Source organism: Lolium perenne, chromosome 4, assembly GCF_019359855.2.
Source record: "Lolium perenne isolate Kyuss_39 chromosome 4, Kyuss_2.0, whole genome shotgun sequence".
NCBI lineage: Eukaryota > Viridiplantae > Streptophyta > Magnoliopsida > Poales > Poaceae > Lolium > Lolium perenne.
The window spans coordinates 52,678,802-52,704,584 of record NC_067247.2 but is presented as its reverse complement, the minus strand read 5'-3'; the positions used below and the strand labels follow the sequence as shown (position 1 = coordinate 52,704,584).

The 25,783-nt window shown below is 53.3% G+C and overlaps 2 protein-coding genes across 2 annotated transcripts; one reads left to right on the top strand and one right to left on the bottom strand.

The window, feature by feature from the left end:
* Nucleotides 1–427: 427 nt before the first annotated feature.
* Nucleotides 428–24,778, top strand: LOC127292531 (7-deoxyloganetin glucosyltransferase). Its single transcript, XM_051321953.2, has 2 exons — nucleotides 428–1,017; nucleotides 23,821–24,778. The coding sequence occupies exons 1-2, from the start codon at nucleotides 501–503 to the stop codon at nucleotides 24,597–24,599; spliced, it is 1,296 nt and encodes a 431-aa protein (XP_051177913.1). The 5' UTR covers nucleotides 428–500; the 3' UTR covers nucleotides 24,600–24,778.
* On the bottom strand, nucleotides 8,671–10,342 carry LOC127292532 (uncharacterized). Its single transcript, XM_071819601.1, has 5 exons — nucleotides 9,682–10,342; nucleotides 9,487–9,597; nucleotides 9,265–9,393; nucleotides 9,156–9,188; nucleotides 8,671–8,796 (listed from the first exon to the last, which is right to left on the bottom strand). The coding sequence occupies exons 1-5, from the start codon at nucleotides 9,982–9,984 to the stop codon at nucleotides 8,671–8,673; spliced, it is 702 nt and encodes a 233-aa protein (XP_071675702.1). The 5' UTR covers nucleotides 9,985–10,342.
* Nucleotides 24,779–25,783: the final 1,005 nt, after the last annotated feature.

Sequence of the window (25,783 nt, the reverse complement as noted above, 5' to 3'; positions counted from 1 at the left end):
CCCTCCGCGGCCTGTATAAATAGGGGCCGCGCGCTCAGTTTCTCGGGCCCCCGAGAAAGTTTTTCGGGCCGGGCCCCTAATTCAGACGCTACTCTACACAGATATCGGCCCGAACCCGTAAATCCGTCGGAAAAATTCATTCCCGACGGCATTTACGGGCTCTGTTAGAGTTGTTAGAGTTGCTGTGAGCTCTAGAGAGACCCTTTAATCTCAAGAGTCTCTATTTGGAATTTTGAATCAACACAACAACAGGTTAATTGATGTTATACGAAAACTTGTGTAACACTTTTTGTAGTGGAGTGCCGACATATTTCTTGCGCCGATAACCATCATCAATTATGCAGCAGGTGGAAAAACGACCAGCGGTAGTGCTCCAAAAAAGGATCGATCACCTACTCCAGTCGTGTTCTTATAATAGTATGGAACTATGGATGATTGGCGAGTTAGCGCTCCAAGTTTAATTTAAGGAAAAAGGAAAGACGCCTGGCCGGGCAACTCCGATGCATGGCGTTGGAGCGGCCATGGCGACCACCGCAGCTCATGCCGACCAGCCGCACGTGGTGTTCTTCCCGCTCCCAGCACAGGGCCACCTCACGCCGGCGCTCCAGCTAGCCAAGCTCCTCCATCACTGCCTCGGATTCCAGATCACCTTTATCCACACCGAGCACAACCGCCGTCGCCTCCTCCGCTCGCGAGGCCCCGGCGCGCTAGCGGGCGTCCCAGGTTTCCGCTTCGCGGTCGTCCCCGATGGCCTGCAGCTCCCGTCGTCCGAGCCCGACGCTTTGGAAGAGATGGTCGCCATGCTATTTTCCCTGGAGACATTCGTCCCACACTTCAGGGACCTGGTTTCCGAGCTCCCTCCGGTGACCCACGTCGTCTCGGACATCGAGCAAATCCTGCGCTCCTCCAAGGAGATGGGCCTCCGCAGTGTCGCCCTCTGCACCATCAGCGCATGTGGCTTCATGGCATTCCAGCAGTGCCAACAGCTTGTCGACAGGGGCATTATTCCCCTCAAAGGTAAAATCAAGACCCTCTCCGAACCAACCAAAGTACTTTGAGTAATTAGTACTTTCAGAATTCCAGCCAGTATCTTATTGCTAGTACTCACTGCGTCCACAATTAGCTTGCGTTTTTAGTTATAGTCAAAGTTAAACTTCGTAATCATTGAACAAATATTTAGAAAAAACATCAACATCTACAATGTTGGAGTCGAGTCGAGGTTGGCGAGGAATGTCTTGCTCTCGCGACTCGCCTGGCGACTCGCCTGGCGACGCGCGTGCGCCCCCCGCCGCCGCTGCCCACCAGCCTCCGTTGCTGCTCGTCCAGAGCACCAGCGCCACCACGCCTGTGCGCCGGCCAGACCCAGCCGTGCTCACGCTCTCCGTTGCTGATTCTCTCCCTGTCGGCTCTCACCCGGAAGGTCCCTCCTCGGAGGGTGGCGGCGCCAATGTCAACCGCCGCTCCCGTCTCGCTGCTTGGTCTCCAGGTAAGGTTTTTCAGGACTATGTCCTGTCGAGGTTCTCGTCGCTTCCCTCCCACAGTCCAGTCCATCCCTGTCCCTCCGACGAGATCTGGGTGACACCGCCCTTCCTATCCCCTTGTTTCTCTGCCGCCTCTTTGAGCTCCATCCTCTCCTTCTTCTTTAGTGGCCCTGGGCTTGGCTTGGTCGCCGCTGCTGTCGAGGATGGGGTTTTCCACGTCGTCGTTGGGTCGCCGGCGGTGGCTCGTTTCATCGTGGACGTTGGCCCGCGCCACTGCGCTCGTTTTCGGCTAGGGTTTCACCACGGCCTACCCCACGCTCGTGCCTGCGCCGCTGAGTTGTCTGTCCAGGCCCCACCTGTCATGCTCTCCAAACGACGTCGTGGGCGTCGCCCTTTGCCCCCCTGGTCGCGCATGCCCGCGTCTTCCTCTGGGTTCGGTGGGAGAGGATTAATTCCTCTTCCTCGCGCTCGTTTTGGGGAGGGAAGCGCGCCACAGTTGCCTGTCGCGTCTGCCATCGCCTCCTCCTTCAAGGATAACGCGTCTGCGCCCCTATCTCCTACCTCCGGAGCTCCGCGCAGCGCCCATGCTACCCTCGAGCCCCGTGCCTCCGCCAACGGTGCTCCCGGTTCTCCGGCCGCTCACCCACCTGCGATCAATGCTGCCTGCTCGCCGCTCCCTCGCTCTTATCTGGACGCTGCGCGCTGCCCTCCCCTTCCTTCTCCAAAAACACCCTCCGCGCCTTTCAAAAACCTTAGTCTCGACGGCTGCTTCCGTTGCCTCTCTGTCCGCCACCAAGTCCGTTCGTGTAGAGACCCGATTCGCTGCCGCGGGTGTGGTCGCTCCGGCCACCGCTTGAAGGAGTGCACCATGCCTTTCCCCCAGCCCACCTTTGTCCCCGTGCGCTCGTCCCCACGCCCCGCCAACCCTTCTGCTGCCCCGCGCCGTCCTGCCACCCCCTACCCCGCCTCGCTGCTCACTCCTTTGTCGCCGCTCTTCTGCGCGCGTCGTGCCCGCTCCTCCTCTCCGCCCGTCGCATGGGCTCGCTCTTTGTAGAAGGGGAGTCATCGCAAGCCCCCGCCCCGCCTGTGGTTGAGCGGATCATTGGCGTGGTCGAGCCCGTGCCTCCCCTCCGTGCGCCCTCCCCCTCCTCTCTGGCTGAGGATGAAGAGGAAGTGGAGTCTGACGACGTCTCCGACGACGCTGCCCCTCCTTTGGAGGTTTTCATGCCGCCAGGGGACATGGAGGCGGCGCGTCGCATGGCGGTGGTCTACATTGACTCACTCCCTCCTTTCACCTCGCCTGCTGGTGCTTGTGCGGAGGCCATCTTCGCTGAGCTGCCGGGCCTGCATGTCACCATGGTGGGCTCCTCTCTGGGCGATGTTTACGCCCGCTTCCTCTCTGAAGAGGACAGGGAGCTGGCCCTCCTCCATCAGCCTTTCCACTGCGATGGGGCCACCTTTCGCCTCGTTCCGGAGGAAGCCGTGGACCGCATCCCCAGCAACCTGAAGTGGTTTGCCCTTGTCCTCGCTCGCCGTGTCCCTGTTGAGAACCCGAGCCACCTGAACGCCGCGGCCGCGTTCAGCTGTTTCGGTGAGACGCTGGAAGTCGATGCCGCTTCCCTCTCTGGCACGGACTGCTCCGCTGTCCGCGCTGTGGTGTGTCTGCGCCACGCCCAGTTCGTGCCTGCGGAGATCTTGCTCACGCTTCGAAAGGTGCGGGCTTGGCGCGTCGAGGACTCCTACAACAGCGAGGGGGAGTACGTTCCGTTCTTCAGCCCCGTTCCGCCGCCTCTTTTCAACCGCAGGCTGGGGCGGCTCCCGCTCGTGCCTGGCCGCCTGCCGCCAGCCCCTGCTGCTGAAAACGCCTCGCGCGGACATTGACAACATCGACGGGGCTCTCCTTCCTCACGAGGCGCTGCTCGCCTTCCTGGACAGCGTCGCGAGCTCTCCCCCCTCGCTCGGCCCCCTCCTTCGGCTCCTCCCGCTCCTCGTCGCTCACTCTCACGTGGGATGCGGGTGCTGGGTCGTCAGCCACCTCTAGGGAGCTGGGATCTGGCCCTCCCCTGGCCCTGTCCGTGCGCCGTGGCGTGGTGATCACGGAAGTCGTTGATGCTGCTCCCGTGGTCGCGTCCCCCGCCGCCGTGCCTGCGGCACGGGCCCGCCCGTCTCGCGTCGTTCCCGAGGCTGCTCCTGTCAAGCGCAGCTCCCGTCTGGCCTCCAAGGAGCCCCAGCTCTACGAGCCGATCGAGGTGCGCGCGGTCAAGCTGCGTGGCCTCAAAGACGCGTTGGGCGGGTGCACTGAAGCCCTACAGCGACAAGTGCAGAAACATGGAGCTCTGGGCGCTGTCACCAAGCCCCTCCGTAAGCGTGCCGTCGATGCGTTCGCCGCTGCCATCTGCTCCTCCTCGGTGCCTTCCGGTGCCGATGATTAGGCGGCCCCTCTGCTCTTTGGCGCGCCAGCGCCGTTGCCTCCTGTGGACGGCTTGTGCTCCTGTTCTCCCCCGCCCTAGTTCCGTAGTCCCCTTCCTGCCGTTCAGTTGCTTGTGCGTGCGTGTGCGTGTGTGTTCTCTCCTCTGTATCCCCTGTAATTCTTCCGGTGTTTGCCGTTTCGATGATTAAACACCTCCGTGATGTCAAGATCGTTTCGTGGAACACGCAAGGGTTAGGCTGTTTGAAAAAACGCCCCATTGTTCGTGACGCGATCTCTTCAGCCGCCCCCTCGATTGTTTGTATCCAGGAAACCAAGCTTGCCTCCATGGATGGCTTTGTTGCTGCGTCTATCCTCCCCTCCGGCCTCACCTCTTTCGAATCTCTAGACGCCATCGGGAGCTCTGGAGGGATTCTCACCGCGTGGGATCACCGCCAGTTCTCGCTGACCTCGGTTCGTCGGGACAGTTTCTCCCTCTGCACTTCCCTCCAATCCTCCCTCTCGGACCTAACCTTGGTCATCACTAACGTCTACGCGCCTGCTGACCACTCCCTGACGCCTGCATTTCTCGCGGAGCTGGAGTCCCTCGGCCCGCTCTTCCCTGTCCCCTGGCTCGTCATTGGTGACTTTAACCTTGTGCGCGATCCGAGCGACAAAAACAACGACAATTTCAACCTCGCGCTTGCTTCTTCCTTTAACGACTCCATCCGGACCTTGGCCTTGTTTGAGCTTCCCTTGCTTGATCGCCGTTACACGTGGTCTAACAAACGAGACTCCCCCGTCCTCGCTCGACTCGATCGGGCTCTGTTTAACCAGGACTGGAACCTGGCTCTCCCCAACTCTTCCCTCTCCTCCCTCCCCCGCCCCACTTCTGATCATGTCCCTCTCTTGGTCACCGCCTCCACCTCTGTCCCCCGTGCGTCTGGTTTTCGCTTTGAGAACGCTTGGCTCCTGGATCCTCTCTTCCTCCCCACAACCCTCCCTTCCTGGTCTAGACCTGCAGCTAAGACTGACGCGGCAGGAGACATTGCTGCTCGCCTCAAATCCTTCCGCTCTGCCGCCAAGGTTTGAAGACGCTCGCACCGCTTTAACCCCAAATTTGAGAATAACTGCTCCTTCCTTATTGATCTACTTGATCTGTTTGAGGAGTCTCGCCCTCTCTCTGTGGACGAGATCCAGCTGCGCTGTCTGTGCAGGTCGACGCTCGAGCGCCTCGTGCTCCAACGTGCCGCGCGGTGGAAGCAACGGGGGAAATTTCGGGCGATCAAGGAAGGGGATGAAAATTCCCGTTTCTTCCACGCCCGTGCCTCCCAGCGCCTGCGCCGCAACTCCATCCGCGTCCTCGACGTGGGCGGCGTGGTTGTGGCCACGCACGACGCCAAGGCCGCCGCCCTCTACTCCTTCTACAACAACTTGCTCGGGCGGCGGACGGAGATCGCCTGGGATTTTGACATCGACGCTCTCTACCGCGGTTGCCCGCGCATCGACGGCGACGGTCTAGTTGGGCCGTTTTCGGCCCATGAGATCGCTGAGGCGGTGAACTCCCTCGACCGCTCAAGCACTCCTGGCCCCGATGGGCTTGGGCCTGGCTTCTACCGGGCGGCCTGGAGCAGCGTTGGGCCTGCTCTTCTTCGTCTGTTTGAACAATTCCACTCCCGCGCCGCCGACCTCCTCCGCATCAACATGGCTCACATCGCCCTCATCCCGAAGCTCGCCGGCGCCCTTTCCCCCGCCTCGTTTCGGCCGGTATCCTTGCAGAACTGCTCCATCAAAAGCATCTGCAAGGCTCTCACCTCCAGGCTGCAACGGAGAATTGGGGCCATCATCGACGTGGACCAGACGGGCTTCCTCGCTGGCCGGAGCATCTCGGAAAACTTCGTCTACGCCACCGAGCTCGTCCAGACCTGCTTCCGCCGCCGCGCTCCGTGCATCGTCCTCAAGCTGGATTTCGCCAAGGCTTTCGACTCCGTCAGCTGGGCCAGCCTCCGGCGGATTATGATCGCGCGCGGGTTTCCCGTCCTCTGGTGCGATTGGATGGATGACATCTTCTCTTCCTCGCGCTCCGCCGTCCTCCTCAATGGCGTCCCTGGCAAGTGGGTCCGCTGCATGCTTGGGCTCCGGCAGGGAGATCCCCTCTCCCCCTACCTCTTCCTCATCACGGCGGATGTGCTGCAGCGCCTGATCCGCTGCGACGACGTGCTCCAGCACCCTCTCGTGGACGGCGCCCCCTGCCCCGTGCTCCAGTATGCCGATGACACGCTGATTATCCTCCGGGCGGAGGTTGGGGCTGCACGGCGGCTGCGGCGCCTCCTTCACCAATTCGAGCGCGCCACCAGCCTTTGCATCAACTACTCCAAGAGCACCATCGTCCCCATGCACGTCGCCCTGGATGTACTCAATGGCATCAAGGATGAGCTCCAGTGCCGCGTTGAAGGGTTTCCCCAGACTTACCTGGGTCTGCCCCTCTCTGCCGAAAAACTCCGCCTCGCCGCGTTTGCGCCGCTCATCTCGAAGGCCGACAAATACCTCTCTGGTTGGAGCGCCCTCCTCCTCTCGTCGGGTGGCCGGCTGGTCCTTCTGAATGCCGTTCTGGACGCTCTCCCCACTTTCGCCATGGGCGCCATGGAGTTGCCACTCGGAGTGGTGGCCGCACTGGATCGTCTCCGCCGTGCCTTCCTCTGGGCTGGCTCAGATCGCGTGTCTGGGGCCCAATGTCTGGTGGCCTGGGACCTGGTGTGCAGGACTAAGGAAGAAGGAGGTCTGGGAGTGCGCTCCCTTCCTGAACAAAATGCCTGCCTTCAGATCAAGCTGCTTCATCGTCTTCACGTGGAGCCCGGTGCCTCCTGGCCGCGTTGGGTCTGGGCCGCCATCGGCGATGCGTCGCTGGACTCGATGGGGCGCTCCGCCCTGATCTGCGGCGCCCACTGGGCCTCCCTCCTCCGGCTCCTTCCGCTCTACCGCAGCATCACGCGGGTTGAGATCGGGGACGGGGCGCGCACTGCTTTCTGGTGGGATGCGTGGACGCCGTCCGGCCCCCTCGCCGCTGCGATGCCCGAGCTCCTCTCGCATTGCACTGCTCCTGGCGCCACGGTGCGCCAGATGATGGCCTCCGGGCTCGACAACAACCTGGTGCCCCGCCTCTCTGCCACCGCTGCTGCCCAGAAGGACGCGCTCCACCACTTGCTGCGCAGCGTCCAACTCTGCGCTGCCCCGGATCGCCGCTCCCTTCCTCTCTGCGGCAAAGGTGCCGGTGGGCTGCGTACCTCTGCTCTCTACAAGCTCTGCGTCTTTGGCGGCATGAAGGATGCAAATTTTGCTTTCGTCTGGCAAAATCACGCGCCGTCCAGGGTGCATTTCTTCGCCTGGCTACTGGTGCGTGGGCGCATCCAATGCCGCGCCAACCTGCATCGGAAAAACATCCTGGACCTTTCGGCGAGTGGCTGCCCTCTTTGCCCCGCCCCGCTGGAGACCGCCGCGCACATTATGTTCGATTGTCCCTTTGCCCAGCGTTTTTGGGCGGCCATGGGCGCTCGCCCTGCTCCTGAGCTGCCGGTGGCCGATGCCGCTCACTGCGCGCTCCCTCCCTCGGCTCCGACTGACACTGCTGCTACTCTCCGCCTCCTCTGTCTCTGGCACCTTTGGAAACACAGGAACGGGGTCGTCTTCGAGCAGCTCCCTCCCTCTCTCTCTATGCTCCGCAAACGGTGCAGAGATGATGCCATCCTCTGGCGTGCTAGGCTTCCTTTAGAGCAACAGTCAGACGTTGATCTCTGGCTTACTTACTTCCTCCCGGAGCGGCCGTAGTCCTTTGCCGTTGATCTTGAGCCCGCCCCCTTGTTGCGTTGGGCGGTGCCTCCCCCTCTCCTGTATGTTGCTGTCAGTATGTTGAAAATGGTAATATATTCAGGCGAGAGCTTTTTGCTCTCCCCGGTGAAACGTCAAAAAAAAAAAAACATCTACAATGTAAAATCTATATTGTTAGAATCATCATAAACTAGATTTTAATTTTATATGCACTTGATATTATAGATGTTGACATCTTATGCAATATATATTCTCAGCTAAATTTGATAAAGTTTAACTTTAACTAAACACACAATGTGAACTAAATAAAAATGGAGGAAATATCCAAGAAAATGATATAAGGGGTTGATTTTACCAATCTATGGTCGTAGACTCGTAGTTACTAAGGGACAAAACCTCCTTTGAATATCAGTTTTATATGCAGAAAAAGAAATTCGTGCACAAACTTTCTCTTCTTTATTTCACCCAAACATGTGTCACTACGGGAACCAGCGGAGGGGCCGACGGCCGGCGGCCGTCGGCACAGCATCACCTGCCGTCGGCCCACGTCTGTGCCGACGGCCGCCGTCGGCACACCGCCGTCGGCACAGTATCGCCTCGGCACAGACTGGCTCGCCGTCGGCCCAGCCTTTGCCGTCGGCACGCACTCCAGCCCGACGGTCAAACGACGCCGTCGGCACAAGAGCCGTCGGCACGGTCAACGTGGGGCCCGCGGAGCGTCTAACGGCCGTTAGGTCAAGGGAATCTTGTGTCGACGGCCAAGCCGTCGGCCTAGACACTGCCATCGGAGGACCAGAGGCTGCCACGCGTCCACGCCCTCAGCTGCTGTGCCGACGGCCAAGCCGTCGGCCCAGATGCTGCCATCGGAGGACCGAGAGGCTGCCACGCGTCCACGCCTGCTCTGTGCCGACGGCCAAGCCGTCGGCCCAGTCCTTCGGCCCAGACGCTGCCGCCCGCTCATGCTGCCGCTGGGCGCACCCTTCCTGTGCCGACGGCATAGCCGTCGGCACAGCCCCTGCCATTTGGCACGTCCGAGGCTGTGCCGCCGGCACGTACCATACCATTTGGTTTCCCGCTGCATTTCTGGCCCAAGACGCACAGCATATATAGCAGTAATATACATTCAAATGCATCACAAATGTTGCACAGCACATAATCATCATCAAATGTAGCAACAACATCATCGTGATACAAATATGTGTCATGTAGCACACACAATCATCATACATCGTCGACACATGGCACACACGATCGACGCACACCCGCTAGACACCTAGCTAAGGGAAACTAAGATCAGGGGGTCCGACTCATAAATTCAGGCGTCCGGCCTTTGTCGAGGTAGACCGAAGTAGAACCATGGCCTGAACCATCGCCGGCAGTGAAAACCCTGAAGCACCGGGAGAATGGCGGCCGGTGCATCGGTGTGCCCTCGCGCGACGAACCAGAGAGGGTCGGTTCCGCGAACTTCCCGTGCCCTACATGTTTGACAAGAGTTAGCATCTTACACATGGGAAAGGAAAGCGGTGAGAACTGGTTAGGCACATGACTTACCGGAGTCCGTGCGTAGTATGTGGCCGCGAAAGCTTCCCTCGATGGGCACACTGGAGTCGGCCCCGGCCTAGGTGGCTCCTCTTCCGGAAGTGCGATCCTCTCTCCAGTCTGGAAGAACGTCCTGACCGCCTGCAAGATAGTTTAGATGTCAAGCGCCGCAGATATAAAAAAAGGGGAGGTGGGACTTGTCATGTCTTCGAACCATAAAAGATTGGAACTTACACGACTCGTCGCCTCCTGGTACTCTTCCCAAGCCGCTCTCTTGAGGTCCCACTCTGCTACAACCGTCAAATAGTTCTCATAAGCGGCCGCGTAGGCGGCCTCAAAGTGAGCCTACAATTTCCAAGAAAAGGAGTCATGTCACTTTAGCCATTCAGGGATGAATGTTGGAAAGAAGATGGAAATGAGAAAACTTACATCCGTACGACGGTGTCGAGGAGGCGCGACCGGTGGGTCGCCGGCGGTGAGGGTAGACCTGATCTGCGTGAGGGTCCTCTGCGGCTTGATCACCCCACTAAGAAGCTTCGTGCGGCCATGCTCCGCGCCGCTCCCCGCCACCATAATCGCCGTCAAGTCGGTCTCCTGCTCAATAGGATCATCCACCTCCGGATGAAGACCCTTGAACACCGAGCAGTACTTGTCCAACTCCTCTTCGGCAAAGCCGTAGTACTCGGGCAGCGAGGGCTGAGGCTGGCTCAGATCGGGCTGCTTTAGCTTCATCTTCTGCCACCCTCCCACCTCGGTGAGAGGCTCCCCGAGTTCCGCCTCCTGCACAGCAAGATAAATGTTATGTGTATCAAGTAGTAATATGAGGGGAAATAAATGCAAGTTGTTCCATGTATATATGTACCTTGTGCTTCCTGTAGCTACCCCTATAGCTTTCTCCGTGTGACGGTGTAACAATGGATTTTTTTATTTGCTTTGGTTTGTTTAGGACATATGTACATGGGAAACCATAGGTTGGGCTTACTTTACCATAAAATAGGCTCCATTTTAGCCGTACCAGGAGTTTGCACATACAGATCCTGGATTTTCACCAAGTGCTAGCCCATGTCTGCGAAAATCGTCAACGCCGGGTACATGCAAGGTTAGCCAAACCCTACATCACACTTGTGCACATATGCTAGGGACATATGCAAGTTTTTAAGCGGTTCCGACGCTCCGCTGATCTGTATCTTCGGAAACCCTAGGGCGGGGACCCCGCAGATCTACCCCTATAGCTTTCTCCGTGTGACGGTGTAACAATGGATTTTTTTATTTGCTTTGGTTTGTTTAGGACATATGTACATGGGAAACCATAGGTTGGGCTTACCAGGAGTTTCCACATACAGATCCTGGATTTTACCCCTATAGTCTATAATCTGCCTGAGTTTTGGGACCATTCCCACCCTCCGATGCTCGATTTCTGACGACACACAATAATGATACACTTAAGAACTTGAGACCCACACACGTAACTAGACCCACACACAAACCAAAACACTTAAAGAACTAGACCACACACAAACCAAAGCACTTAAAGAACTACACCCACACACGAAGCAAAGCACTTAAAAACTACACTACTAACACACAAACCAAAACACTTAAAAAACTAAACCCACACACGAACAAAGCACTTAACACTGGGTCGACACATGACCCGTTAGACACATGGACTCGACACACACACATACTAATCAGTTCTCGAAATCTTCGTCCTCGCTAGGGGTGTCCTCTGAAGCGGTACTTGAGAGGTACGAAAACCACCATTCATCATTTTCCCCCCATGTCGACGCCTCTCCTTTGGCGTACTCCGCGTCATATTCGGCCCTCCTCTGCCGCTTTCCCGCCCTCCTCTCTCTCCTGTACGCCTGCTTCTCCTTCCAGAATGCGCGCGTGGCCGCGACGTCTCCGGGATGGTCTCTGCGCCACTGTGCCATGAACTGCTCGTCCGCCTCGGTGGTATCAATCCGCCGCTGGCCATCTCTGAACCGCTGCGCTTCACCCTCTGAGCGAAGTAGCGGCTCAGTAGAGAGACTCTCGGCTTCCGCCAGAGACCTGACCTCCGGGAAGTTCAATTCGTGGCGCGACCGGCCAAACCTCCAAGCCGCAACGTCGTATGCGCGGGCAGCAGCCTCCTTCGTGTAGAAGGTGCCGAGCCACACACGCACACCACCGGCGGAGATTTCGGACGCGAAATGGCCCGCAGCCCGCTGGCGAACGCCGATGAAGCCCGTGTTGCTACGGCGACGAGGAGCCATCTCGACGGCAGCTGAGCTCAGAGGATTCTGTGGTGTTTTTTGGATGAGAGAGTTGATGAGGAGAGAAATGTTGTTGCTGATGTTAGTGTTGAGAAGACATGGCTATATATAGGACGACGAGGGCTGAAACGGCGGGAATAATTGGCGGGAGAGAATGGGCGCGAGAAGAATGGCGGGAGGGAAGGAGGGGGAAAAATGGCGGGAACCTGTGCCGACGGCCTGGCCGTCGGCCTACATAGGAAGTGGCGCGAAAAAATGGCGCGAATAAGGGCGGGAAGAAGGAAAATTTGGCGGGGAAGCTGTGCCGACGGCCTGGCCGTCGGCCCACTTCACGCCGTTTGCCACCTGCTGACGCCATTGTCGGTGGCTGTCTGTGGCCCCACCATATGACAATGTGCCGACGGCTAGGCTACGTGCCGTCGGCACAGATAGTGTTTGTGCCGACGGCCAAAGTGTGCCGACGGCGGCCGTCGGTCCTGGTGGTTCTGTGCCGACGGCCAGGCTGTGCCGACGGCTACTTTGCTGGGCTGACGGCGAGCGAGGCTGTGCCGACGGCGGCCGTCGGCACAGATTCTGGCCGTCGGCACGTCGGCGGGTTCCCGTAGTGTGTGAGCCCATCAATCCATCATGCATGAGAATAAAGAATACCGAGATCTTTCTAAATGGTAAGAATGTAGAACATGGTCCTTCAATTTTTCCTGGATACGATTAGAACTTCAGAAGCATGGGCGGCCACTACTCCCTGTACAAATAATAATTAAAAAGTGTTAGAGATATATTTGGTATATGTGTATTTGGTAGTATATGATTTGTAATCATCTCCTGCCTTATCTCTAGATAGCATTCTTGGCTCTCAAGATTTGTACTCTTATATATACTCGCCCGAGAGGCTCAATACAACGTCCATCATATTTCGCATATCCCTTTATCCTTCTACATGGTATCAGAGCGGCACGCTCCTTGACCTAGCCACCGTACAAGCTTCCACGCCGCCCCCAGGAGGTCGATCTCCATGATCTTCTCCGGGGGCCGCGCAACCTGTATGAAGGTTCGTCCGCCGATCCGTTGATCCGCTGCTCTCGAGTCTTTTTTTTCCAATCCGTAGATTAGTTTTCTTTTTGCGTCGCCGGTCGCTCGACCGACGTTTTCTTTTTTGGTTTACCGATCATAGATCGGATTGAGTCGCTCATCGCCGTCGCCCACTTGCGCCTCTACTCCGACAACGGCATCGACCTGCACCGGCCATCAACCGCACGGCACAGCCGCACACGCCGCACATGGGGCGCCCCTACGTGCATCGCAGCAGACTGTTCTTGCTCGCGCGGTCTCCATCGCATGCCCGTCTTCGTCGCCATCGATCGGGACTACTGTTATCACCAGATTTTGGCCAAATCAGGAGATGGGCCGTATTTGAGATGGGGCTTGGAGGATATACACGTGGAGCGTCTCTGAAGCGGCCTTGCACGAGAGTTTGGGCTAGATGGCCCATGTATCTGTATATTATGGTAGATTGCATCTTAGTTTAGAATTAAAAGATAGTGTTTAGCCCGTACACGGTTAGGTGTATTTCCAAAGATAGAAAGTCTACGGACTATAAATATGTACCTAGGGTTATTGAGAAAGGAGGACAATCACGTTCACAACAAACACAATCTAGGCGCATCGCCACCCCTTGTTTCGAGGGTTTCTCCCGGGTAAGCATCATGCTGCCTAGATCGCATCTTGCGATCTAGGCAGTATAGGTTTATTCGTTATCTGGTGTTACTCGTAATGTAGCCTTTTTGATGGCGAGTAACACTACTTATCGTAGATGTTTTGGGGCTTGCATCGTTGTTCTTCTGACATGCTTGCTTAGCTATGCCGCCCCTTGATATCTAGCCGCCCTTACACCTATCTTAGGTGTAAGGGTGGCATCTTGCTTCATCTTTATTTAGTAGATTCGATCTGTTATAGTTGCTCCTTATTCTTCAAAGATTAGTTTAATATCTGTATGGTTAGGCCTTGCAAACGGGTTGAACGATCCGGTAGTGCGCTAGGTATGGCTTACCGATCCTAGAAGGGATGTTCCGGGAATCGACTTTATGTTGGTTTTTAGACCTCTTTTAGGGTTAGTTTTCCATCATCTTTCGTATCTGCTAGGCTCAACTACGCGTAGGATGTTCCGGTTATACGGTGAAAACCCTAAACTGTCGTAGATCGAGTTAGCTTAATATTAATGAAGCAGGACACCCATGCTATTGCAAGATCTAACATGAACCATGGGTCAATCGGCTCCTTGAGCCGATGAGCAGGGTAACCTGAGAGCCGATCGAGGCTCATTTAATGTTTACGTGTCCACCATGCAGGAAGCTAATTGAAGCGATCCAACACCTCCCTGACCAGTTATAGGTCAGGTGGCACGCCCTTGCGACCGTCAGGACGTGTGCCAGAGCATTTGCGGGACGACGTCGAGGGACCAGGGCCCACCAGCAGTCTTGGAAGCCTCCCGGCTCTTCGTGTTGCTCGCCGCTGCTCGCCGGTGGGTTTTGGCAGGCAACACATTCTGGCACGCCCGGTGGGACAATCTTCAACAACCACGTCAACATCTGCAGCTGAGATGTTAGGCGAACCAGTCAAGTACGAAGAGCTGCCTGACGAGCACAAGAAGAAGTATGATGAGCTTAAGGCTCTCTTCGAAGCCGATCTCATCGGCTCTTTCGAAAAAACCCGTTCACATGGCATTAGGTTCAAAGGATTCACACCTGAAGGCGTGCTCGATGGAGTAGATCTGTCTCTTCCTTCGGAGGAGCGCACCAGAGCCCTGCGCCAAGAAACCAATTATATGGTGGCTCATTCTCTACATCATCATTCTGAGAGCCTGGTGAACGCTTTTGAGCGTGTTGCACTCCGTGTGGTTCAGGAAATAATGAAGCATCAGTATTCTCCGTCAGGACCTGCCTTAGGGACTCACCAGGGAGAGATACCGTTCCACACCAGGCCGCAACTCCCATTCACGCTTGCGGCTCAGCAACAAGGTTCACTGGCATACATCGTCTACAAGGTTGGAGGTGATCCTGGCGATTACCAATTCTTGTATGAGCCGCCTAAGGAGATCCCACATGGATACGTGTGCACATACGTGCCGGACTGCAACAACTGGGCGCACACGAACCAGATTACAGCAGGAGGGAGTTCTGGAGCAGATGCTGAGAAACAGGCGTGGCTAGCTAAATATGCCACCGGAACGAGTTATGAAAGCTCAGCCCCTGCAGCTCATACCATGGATCAAATCAGTGCAATCCTGAGAGATCAGTTCGGTATCCTGCCAAAGAAGAGAACAATCGGCTATTCCAAGCCGTATCCCAATGAATATGACCTGATCCCACTGCCACCTAAGTATCGGCTCCCTGACTTCACAAAGTTCAGTGGATCGGAAGGGTCTAGCTCAATTGAGCATGTGAGCCGATATTTGGCACAGCTGGGCATGGTTTCAGCATCAGACCAGCTACGTGTAAGGTTCTTTGCGCAATCGCTCACGGGTCCGGCTTTTGGGTGGTACACCTCGTTGCCACCAGATTCAGTTCAGACATGGAAGCAACTGGAAGAACAGTTTCATGTGCAATATCACTCAGAAGCTACCAAAGCTGGCATTGCCGATCTGACGCAGGTGCGGCAAAGGCGGGGAGAGACGGTGTCTGAATACATTCAGCGTTTCAGAACTGTCAAGAACCGATGTTATTTGGTTCGTTTAACTGAGAAAGAAGCAGTCGAGCTGGCAGTGGCAGGCCTCGCAGCGCCGCTCAAGGATCTGACTTTCCAAGTGGATTACAATTCACTGGCGCGAATGGTCCAGAAACTGACATCGTATGAGCAGCGCTACCCCGAATTGTACCAAGACAAGTTCAAGCCCCCGATAGGCCTGGTTGAGGCAGAAGAAGTTGAAGACTCTGCAGAAGATCAAGAAGTCGCTGTGGCTGAATGGGCTCGGGGGGCAGTACCCGTGTCCTGCAAATGGGTGAAACAACCAGGGCCTGCAAAAGGGTTCGACTTTGACATAAGCAAAACTGAGCAGATTTTCGATTTGCTCCTGAAGGAAAAACAGCTGAAGTTACCCGAAGGCCAAAAAATCCCTACGGTGCAAGAGTTGAATGGGAGACCATACTGCAAATGGCATCACACGTTCACCCACGCCACCAACGACTACAAAGTGTTGCGTGGACAGATTCAGATGGCGATAGAGCAAGGCCGATTAATCTTCGGTCAATTTGCCATGAAAGTGGACATGCAACCGTTTCCTAGCGTCAACATGGTGGAGCTCAACCATGCCACGAAGCATCAACCGGGTTTCTCTTTCGAGATCAATATGGCAGGTCCTGTAGACCGCCATGGCAAAGATAAAGAGGAGAGCAGTCATTCCCGTGGCAAGGAAAAGAAGGAGGCCGATCCACGCGACCGGCCCCAATATGATAACAGACGGTACCTCACAGAGGAAGAAGTGAGAAGCGTGCGGTACCAACGACCACTCTCCGCACATCTCCTTAACAAGTATGAATATCAGTATGACCGACGTCGGTGGTATGACGTAGATGACGACAGATATCGTCGGTCTGATGCAGACAACAGAAAACATCGTCGATATGACAGAGACGATGAAGGATATGAGCGCCGCGCTAAAGGGAGGTCAAGAGAGCAGGAATACATGGACAGACACTGGGATTGTCCTTTCTTTAAGCACTGCTGGGACTCAGGAATGAGCCGATTGCCTACAATCGACAACTGCCCAGAATGTAGACAACAGAGGAAGGGTACAAGCGAAGTTTCAGTGTTCAAGCGTCTATGACCTCTCCCACCTCAGAGTAAACGAGCTGAGTCATCCCAAGATGAAGACTTCGAGGAGTCAGAAGAAGAAGAAGAAGACAGGTACCACCGACCAAGGTGGTGCCCTGATGGACTCAGTCATCCCCAGAAGCGCAGAGTTCAGCGGCTACGCAACTTGGAAGAAGCCGAAGTGCAGTATCTGTACACGTTGAGGAAAGCACGGCCCGATCTGGCCGTGAAAATTCAGCGAACATTGGAAACGGAGGCGCGCCCGCCAAAGAAAGAATGGCGCCCCAAGCAGACAAAAGCCGATGCAGCGGCATCGGCTGATACAAACATGGTGTTTATACTGCCGTCGGAGTTTCATGCTCCAAGAACTGAAGAAGTGCCAGTGGCACAGTTCGACTGCGGTCCGCGGCCAGTCGTCTTTGAGAAGCCACGAGAGAGGAGCTACAGGCACTTGAAGGCCCTGTACCTAAAAGGTTATATCAATGGGCAGCCTGTCAACAAGATGCTGGTTGACACGGGAGCGGCAGTCAATATAATGCCATACTCCATGCTACGGCGTTTGGGACGCTCTAACGAAGATCTGATGAAGACCAACGTCACATTAAGTGATTTCAACGGCCAAGCGTCAGAAGCGCAAGGCATTCTGAACGTGGATCTAACTGTAGGCCGGAAAACCATCCCTACGTCGTTCTTCATCGTCGATAGCAAAAGCACCTACGTTGTCCTACTAGGGAGGGATTGGATTCACGCTAACTGCTGCATTCCATCCACGATGCACCAATGCCTGATACAGTGGGATGGAGATGAAGAGGTCGTTCATGCAGATGACTCGATCGAGATCTCACTAGCTGGCATGAACATTTGGGATGTAGATGACCAAGAGCCGATCTCTGGAATCAGTTTGGACGGCTGTGAGCGCATCGAAGCTTCAAAAAACGGGGTGAGGCTGGTCTTATCCACCGGCCTGACAGAGTAGCAAGACCAGAGCCAGTAGACGTACGTGGCAAGGCCGATCCCTGCGATCGGCCCCAAAAAATAAAAAGCGATGATCTCACCACAAGCATGTCACGTAGTAAAATGACTGGAGAGCCGATATCTTCAATTATTTGAAAGATTCGGCTCGGGGGGGGGGGCACTTGAACGGATAAGGTACGAGGCTACGAAGTAGGTGCCCAGTTGAAATATGGGGGCCGATGCATAAATCAATCGGCCATAAATTTTTTTTAATTTTTAAGCACAACCGATGCACAGGCATCGACTTTAGAATAAAAAGCCGGTGTGCAGCCATCGACTCAAGAAATACAAACTGTTACAAGCAGAGGTACAAGCTCGAGCGAGCAGTTATCAGGTTACAGAGAAAGGCTCTACTGAAGGAATGCCTCAAGGGCATGGAGGGCGTTAGCATGAACACGATCCACCTCGGCGATCTCAGCCTCATCATCTTCATCCTGGCCTGTCACCAGCTGCTTGTTCAGGGCACGTATTTCGGCCAGATCAGTCTTCAGTTCAGCTTTGAGGCCTTCTGCTTCATCGTGGGAATGGGCAATAAGGGCTTCCTTATCTTGGATGAGCTGTTTGTTGGCCCGGACCCTCTCTTCAAGGTCCTCCAACTCCTTGCGCAAGGTCTCAAGTTCAGCGGTACTGACAGAGGTGTCAATTTTGGCGTCCAAAGCTGCCTTTTTCTCATTAAGCCGCTGACATTTGTCTGCAATATCAGCTTTCAATGGAAGTTGGGCGTGGCGTAGGCTAATTCTCTGACGAGCCAATTTCACCCTTGACCTATAAGCAGACAAAGTCACAACCGGCCAGAGTTTCACCTGCAACGTCACCGGGAGATGAGGCTGAATGTCTTCAAGGATGCTCTTCACTTCTCCGGGGTCTTCAACCAACGTCTCAATTGAGGAAGAGAGCAGGGCCTTGAGATGCTGGAGTTGGTCACGTGTAGTGCTGGGCCCTGACTCTGCACTTGCTTTAGACGTAGCTGGCTCGATGGATTCAGGGTCGAAGGTTAGCAGGCTTGAGAGGTCATAACCCTGACAAGCAACAAGAACAATGTCAGTATACAGCGGAAGAGAAAGACAGAGTTAAAGAAAGGGAGTGTACCTCTCCTAAGACCAGAGGAACAGCCGATGAAGAAGTGATCGGCTCTGGTGTTTCTGCTGTGGGCTTGGCCAAGGTGGCAACCTTGTCAGCCACACTGTCAGGGGGTGCTAGGTCCAGGGTGGCGGATGGCATTACTTCCTCGACTTCCCCACTGGAGGTGTCATCAGTCTGCAGAGGAAGTGATTAGCCGATGAGAACCGCAACAGGTTAGCATGAAATATGAGCCAAGGAGAGTATGGAGAGTAATTACATCCAAAACCGCCTGGTTTGATGAAGAGGTTTGCGGTTCCTTGCGAGCTCTCTTGATACATCGGCTCTTTGTGCGTAACCCGCCTTGCCCTGCTGTGATGGGAGCTTGGGAAGCAGTAGGTTCAGGAGCTGACCTTTTCTTGGAAGCCGACGGTGGCGAGTCTGGCTGGCTCCGTGTAGTGGTTTTCCCAGAGTTGCCCGAGCTCGAGTCCCCTCGACTGGACTGTGTCCCCTCGCTGGAGTTTTCTTCAGTAGAAGTCTGTGAAAGAAATACAAGCATGATTTGCAGATGCCTAGAAAGATAGATAAAATCAGCTAAGGCATGGGTTAGCTTACGTGCAAACTTTCTGGGGCTGGAGTGGGGTTTTGGCGCTTCAAGGTCTTCCTGGCAGCTACTTTCCTCACTGCTGTTCTCGCCTTAGCTGAGGCTCGGGGGGGCAGCTAGCCTAGAAGATGCTCTGCTCTTGGGAGCCGATTTTAGTGAAATCGGCTGGCCCTGCATCACGACCTTTTTCAAGGGTGGTGAGTTTTTGCAGAAGAGGACCACCGGAGCTAGTGGGAGGAAGTTGAAAGGGGAGCCGTCATCATGTACAGGTTCTGGACCGTCTTGTTGCTACAAAAGGATAGAGCAGGATTATAGAAAGAAATCATTGTGAAGCCACTTCAAGAAAAATTGTGAGTAGTGGTACCTGTTCTGCGGGGACGTCATATTCAGCATCAAGTTGTTTCAGCAACGGTCCCAGAGCTCTCCTGAAGGCATGAGTCTTCCACATTGACCACCAAGTCTCAAAACCATCGGTTGATGAAGTGAAAGAGAGGTTGTGAGGAATTGGGATGGTTAGAGTGTCAAAGAAAGAGTAACACCTCTGACCCGTGAGGACATCGGACAGATTAGCTCTGCTCTCTGTTAAGTGGTGGAGGAAGAAATGAGGAGACACCTGCCCAAGACCAAATTGCCGGGCTGCTACGACCGGCTGATAAGACTCATAACCAGGTTTGATGATCCTGTTTGAGGTGCTCATACCAGCTGGAAGGAAGCAGGGACGGATCATGATGGAATACAATTGCCGAGTACTGGCGTCATCGGCAAAGCTGTCTAGCCTGAAGGAGACTGGGTTTTCGAAATTTTCAGACTCTGTATAAGGAAAGAAGAGAGGATTATCCAGGCCTTGGTGGAAAATTCTGAACCACTCCGACGCTTCCTTGAGGGTCAGTCTACTACCTGGAAGGCTATATAGAGCTTGGCCGTAGTTGGTGCACCGGATTGGCTTCCCGTTAGTATCCGGAAAGGTGCAAGTGGCCAAAGGTGGAAAGTTTGGGACATGATTCTGGAAATACAGTTGAGCCCATAGTTGAATAAACCACCAGGGACCTCCTGTTTTGACTGTCTTTTGGGAAAACAGCTTAACAGACATTAATTGGAGATACCGATAGACCTCTCCAAGGAACAGTTTGCCAATGCCAAGCTGGGTGCCTCTGGCAAGTTCATAGGACAGGGAAAGGTAATTCTTGGTTGGAGCAAGTGAAGGGCCACATAATATGAAGTGCTCCAGCTAGAAATTCAGGAAGGCCGTGTGTTCTTTCTCTGTTACAGGGCCTTTGTTTTTCATGTGGCGTCGAAGATAAGCACCCCAGTTTGTGCACTCTATTTTAGAAGAGAGTGTGAAAGGGACCTTTGGCAGCATAAAAGCAGAGGGGCTGGGGGATGTAATGTCTAGACCGGTGATCATGGCCACGTCTAGTAGGGTTGGTGTCATGGGGCCATGGCCAAACATGAAGCAATTCAAAGTATCAGACCAAAAGTAGCAGATGGTTTTCAGAAGGTTTTCGTGTTTCTCAAGTGGAGACAGTGATAAAGCTAAAGCATCGGCTATTCCCGTGGCTTCCCAGGTGGCTTGGTGGGTTTTGGATATTCTCTTGTACCATGAAACCCAATCTTCAGGAGGATTAGGCCAGGCTCGTAAGCAGTCGGCCCAAGAAGTTAGATCTAAATTCTGGTTCACGAAGGGAATTCTATTGGCCTCGCATGAAATCAAATGGGCAGGGCTTTCAGTAGAACGAGGGCCAAGACAGAGAGAATTTGGAAGAGAAGGATGCGGCAGCAGAATGTCTGATACCTAGAAATTAATGATGGAATGAGACATTAATTCAGGTGTTTGCTGCTAATTCTAACGCTATGCTCGGATAGAGGGGAGCGGTTGAGGATTACCTTCAGGCCAGAAACTGTAGCGTTGGCGTTGGATGATTCCGCCATTGGGTTCGATGCGGAGTTGAATCTGCGCGATTGAGATCTGAGATTCTCGTGGCTATAAGTTGGATCTGTTCGAACGGCAATTTGGGGATCTGAGTTTACTCTTCAGGCAAGGGTTGCAGGTTACCGTTTGGAATAGGCAACTGATTTGGCCTTACCCGCATTTTGTGGTGAAGGCCGATGCGCTGCCATCGGCTCTTTGCGCGTTGACTCGCTTTTTGACAATCGGCAAAATCCGTGTGAAGGCAAAGTTGAAATGGAAACATTTTCTTCATTACTAAAGAGGATTTTTACAGAGAAGAGCCGATTGCTCAAGACAAGAAGAACAAAAGAAGAGCCGATTGCTACTAGTCCTATGCTAGTAGTCCTAGTCTAAGGGCCGTCGCTGCCCTCGTCGGTGCTGTCGTGACTGCCGTCGGCGCTGCTACCGGCGAGCTACTCGTCGCTGCTGCCATAGCCTTCGGCAGGGGCCTCGTCCTCCTCCTCGTCGTCGTCATCATCATCGTCCGACCCGGCGCGGAAGCGCTTCGACGGCGGCTCATCGGAGAATGAAGAGGTGTCCTCCTCCTCTTCCTCCTCCTCGTCGGAGGAGGTGAAGTCATCCCAAGAGAAGCGGTCGTCCTCGCTCTCCGCCTCTTCCTCCCCATCCACGAGGAATTGGAGGTCGTCTTCTCCATCGGTCAAGGACTTGTCGTCCTCGGACCAGATGGAGGAATCATGGTCCTCCTTGTCCCATGTCGTTGGGGCGAGGATGTCGTGCGCCGCCAACGAGCCCCACTCTGGCGTCGGCTCGCGAGAAGAAGAGGATAGAGAGGAAAGATCCGATGAGGTAGAGGAGGAAGAGGAGGAAGACATGGCTACAGAGGAAGGGGTTTTTTTTGCCGACGGCTAGTACGGAGCAAGAGGATGAAGAGGCGAACTGCTCGGCGCGGTTAAATAAAGGGGATATAGTGGAGAGATTTAATGTTACAGCAGTTTCCGAGGAAGTGGTGCCAAAGAACTGTCAAATCGTGCAGAGAAGTTGAGAAGGCAAGGCACCATGATGAAGGATACTGCGACGATTTTGCTCTGCCACGACATGACCCTACGAAGAAAACAGAGTGGTTTTGAAATTATCATTACCAAAACCAGGGGGGCATGTGTTATCACCAGATTTTGGCCAAATCAGGAGATGGGCCGTACTTGAGATGGGGCTTGGAGGATATACATGTGGACCGTCTCTGAAGCGGCCTTGCACGAGAGTTTGGGCTAGATGGCCCATGTATCTGTATATTATGGTAGATTGCATCTTAGTTTAGAATTAAAAGATAGAGTTTAGCCCGTACACGGTTAGGTGTATTTCCAAAGATAGAAAGTCTACGGACTATAAATATGTACCTAGGGTTATTGAGAAAGGAGGACAATCACGTTCACAACAAACACAATCTAGGCGCATCGCCACCCCTTGTTTCGAGGTTTTCTCCCAGGTAAGCATCATGCTGCCTAGATCGCATCTTGCGATCTAGGCAGTATAGGTTTATTCGTTATCTGGTGTTACTCGTACTGAAGCCTTTTTGATGGCGAGTAACACTACTTATCGTAGATGTTTTGGGGCTTGCATCGTTGTTCTTCTGACATGCTTGCTTAGCTATGCCGCCCCTTGATATCTAGCCGCCCTTACACCTATCTTAGGTGTAAGGGTGGCATCTTGCTTCATCTTTATTTAGTAGATTCGATCTATTATAGTTGCTCCTTGTTCTTCAAGGATTAGTTTAATATCTGCATGGTTAGGCCTTGCAAACGGGTTGAACGATCCGGTAGTGCGCTAGGTATGGCTTACCGATCCTAGAAGGGATGTTCCGGGAATCGACTTTATGTTGGTTTTTAGGCCTCTTTTAGGGTTAGTTTTCCATCATCTTTCGTATCTGCTAGGCTCAACTACGCGTAGGATGTTCCGGTTATACGGTGAAAACCCTAAACTGTCGTAGATCGAGTTAGCTTAATATTAATGAAGCAGGACACCCATGCTATTGCAAGATCTAACATGAACCATGGGTCAATCGGCTCCTTGAGCCGATGAGCAGGGTAACCTGAGAGCCGATCGAGGCTCATTTAATGTTTACGTGTCCACCATGCAGGAAGCTAATCGAACCGATCCAACACCTCCCTGACCAGGTATAGGTCAGGTGGCACGCCCTTGCGACCGTCAGGACGTGTGCCAGAGCATTTGCGGGACGACATCGAGGGACCAGGGCCCACCAGCAATCTTGGAAGCCTCCCGGCTCTTCATGTTGCTCGCCGCTGCTCGCCGGTGGGTTGAGCATGCGACTACCACTGATCGAGCTACGGGTTGCCGTTGCGTCGCCCCTTCGGGCCACAGCGCCCGCCGCTGCACCAACTCGCGCCCTGCAGCCAAGCCGGCCCCTCGGGCCGTGACGTCACCGCACGTAGTCTACTTTGCCGTCCTCCGTGACAACCAACTTCAACATAATATAAGAATTATACTACTTCCATCCCAAAGCTTAAGTTTTTTTTTGAAAATTCAAACCAAATAAAATTTGATCGAATTTTTAGAAGAATCTATCAACAAATATGATATTTTGTAGATACCATATGAAATATATTTCATTACTATCTAATGATATCAATTTTGTGTGGTGCATATTAATGATTTTTAGTAAAAACTTAGTCAAACTTAACATAGTTTGACTTTTTTTTAAAAAATAATAGGCTATAAGCTTTAGGATGGAGGTAATAATAACTAGAACGAAGTATCACCCTCATGAGATGACACAAAAAGAAGTAATCGATCCAAGTTTTCCTTTTTATGTAAAAAGAATAACGAACTTGATCCACATAAATAAATGTATCCAAATATGCTTATTATTAGGAGAAGAAACTAACACTGCCTGCTTTGACAAACAGATACTGAGCAGCTTTGGAACGGCTACCTGGACAGCACGCTCGTCGACTGGGTCCCAGGGATGCCCAAGGACATGCGTCTAAGGGATTTCCCGAGCTTCATCCGCACAATGGAGCACGACGACGTGTTCCTTTCCATGATGTTGCGCCTAATGGAGTGCCATCGGACTATTCCATCCGCCGTGATCTTCCACACTTTCGATGAGCTGGAGAGCCAAGTCATGGCGGCGATGTCAGCTATCCTGCCACCTAGCTATGTCGTCGGACCACTGCCGCTGCTCCTCAAGCAGGTCACTGCCGCCGGTAGCGCGTCGGACAGACTGGGATCAAACCTTCTGAAGGAGAACCACAGCTGCATGGAGTGGCTGGCGGGGAAGCGGCCGAACTCGGTGGTGTACGTGAGCTTTGGGAGCATTGCAGCGCTAGCGAGCGAGCAGCTGCTGGAGTTCGCGTGGGGTTTGGCTAACAGCGGGCATGAGTTCCTGTGGGTGCTCAGGGTTGAGGAAGTGAAGGGCGGCCACGCGGCGGCGGCGCTGCCGCTGCCGCCGGAGTTCTGGGAGGAGACAAGGGCGAGGAGCCACGTGGCGAGTTGGTGCCCGCAGGAGGAGGTGCTGCAGCACGAGGTGAAGACGGCTATCGGGGAGACGATGAAAGGGGACAAGGGGAAGGAGATGAAGAGAATGGCGACGAAGTGGAAGGAGAAGGCTACCGCGGCGGCACTGCCAGGTGGGCCATCATGGGTGAATCTGGAGAAATTGGTCAATGAGGTGTTTTTTGTGTAAGACTAGTCATAATGCGATACTACTATACAATGCATGATATCATGTACCAGTATCATAGTCTTCTCATATTAATTATTTTGTAGAGTCTCAGTATAAATACATGTAAAAGATTTACTTGATTTTTTTTTGTAGTACATGCTATGATACGGTATCTACCTATAATACTAGTTTCTCTCTCATCTGCAATTGCACTTCCATATCAATATTTTGCATGCATGAATGCATGATAGTAGCTATAATACTTTTATTGTGGATAGTCTAAAGAGCAGCCTAAAGTATGAGCAACTTGTGCTCTGCGTCCATAACAATATATTTCCCCCTTACAACAATAACAATTATCCATGATGTGTGCTGGGGACTTTTACCGGGTTTCAGAAACGCAAGTCATACCGCCCGGAGGGCCGGAATGAAAAATGTTAACTTAATTAGGTCTCAAATTTCAACTCCCGTTGGTGTTTTGGAACATGGGAGCATATGCTCCCTATATTTTGAAATGCATCTTACATATATTTTAAATTTCAAAAAACTTAAAACAAAAAATTCGCACGTACATCTTCACGTGCTACGCACTCACAAAGTCGTTTCATAAAATATGAACTTATCATGTTACGTGTCTAAAAAAGATAAAATTCAGTGCTGAAAACAATGCTTTTCACAGGATAAGTTTTCTCTTTTTTACATAGACCACAAAAAATATTATTTTTTCGTGAAACTTGACGCGCACACATATATTATGGAGATGTACATGTAGAATTTTTATAATTTTTTTTCCACACTTAGAAATATATTTTGTTGGTAGAGGGAGCATACGTACCCGGGAGCCGAATTGAATTTCCCCTATACTTGTTATTATTCAACATATGATACGTTTTGCCCAACAATGTTCTTATCCATAATAACCATGAACTTTGTTTGAGCTATTCCTAAGTAACATTATCTAGTTCCTCCTTGACAAAAGGAAAAGTTTCGAGTGACCACCATGACAGGTGCACATCCACACTTTTTTGATTTTTTATTATTTGTATCTCTCAAACTATATAATACTCTCTCCATCCAAAAAATGCTCAACTTTACATAGATACAGAGGTATGTAAACATATTTTAATTATAGATACATTCATATCTAGAAAAGTTGTGCAACTTTTTTTGAGGCAGATGGAGTATATAGATTTATGCCACTGAAA

Coding starts and splice junctions, on each gene's coding strand:
- LOC127292531 (XM_051321953.2), top strand. CDS start 501: ATGCATGGCGTTGGAGCGGCCATGGCGACCACCGCAGCTCATGCCGAC. Junction 1,018..23,820: donor GGGCATTATTCCCCTCAAAG/GTAAAATCAAGA, acceptor TTTGACAAACAG/ATACTGAGCAGCTTTGGAAC.
- LOC127292532 (XM_071819601.1), bottom strand. CDS start 9,984: ATGAAGCTAAAGCAGCCCGATCTGAGCCAGCCTCAGCCCTCGCTGCCC. Junction 9,394..9,486: donor ACCAGGAGGCGACGAGTCGT/GTAAGTTCCAAT, acceptor ACTATCTTGCAG/GCGGTCAGGACGTTCTTCCA. Junction 9,189..9,264: donor CATACTACGCACGGACTCCG/GTAAGTCATGTG, acceptor TCAAACATGTAG/GGCACGGGAAGTTCGCGGAA.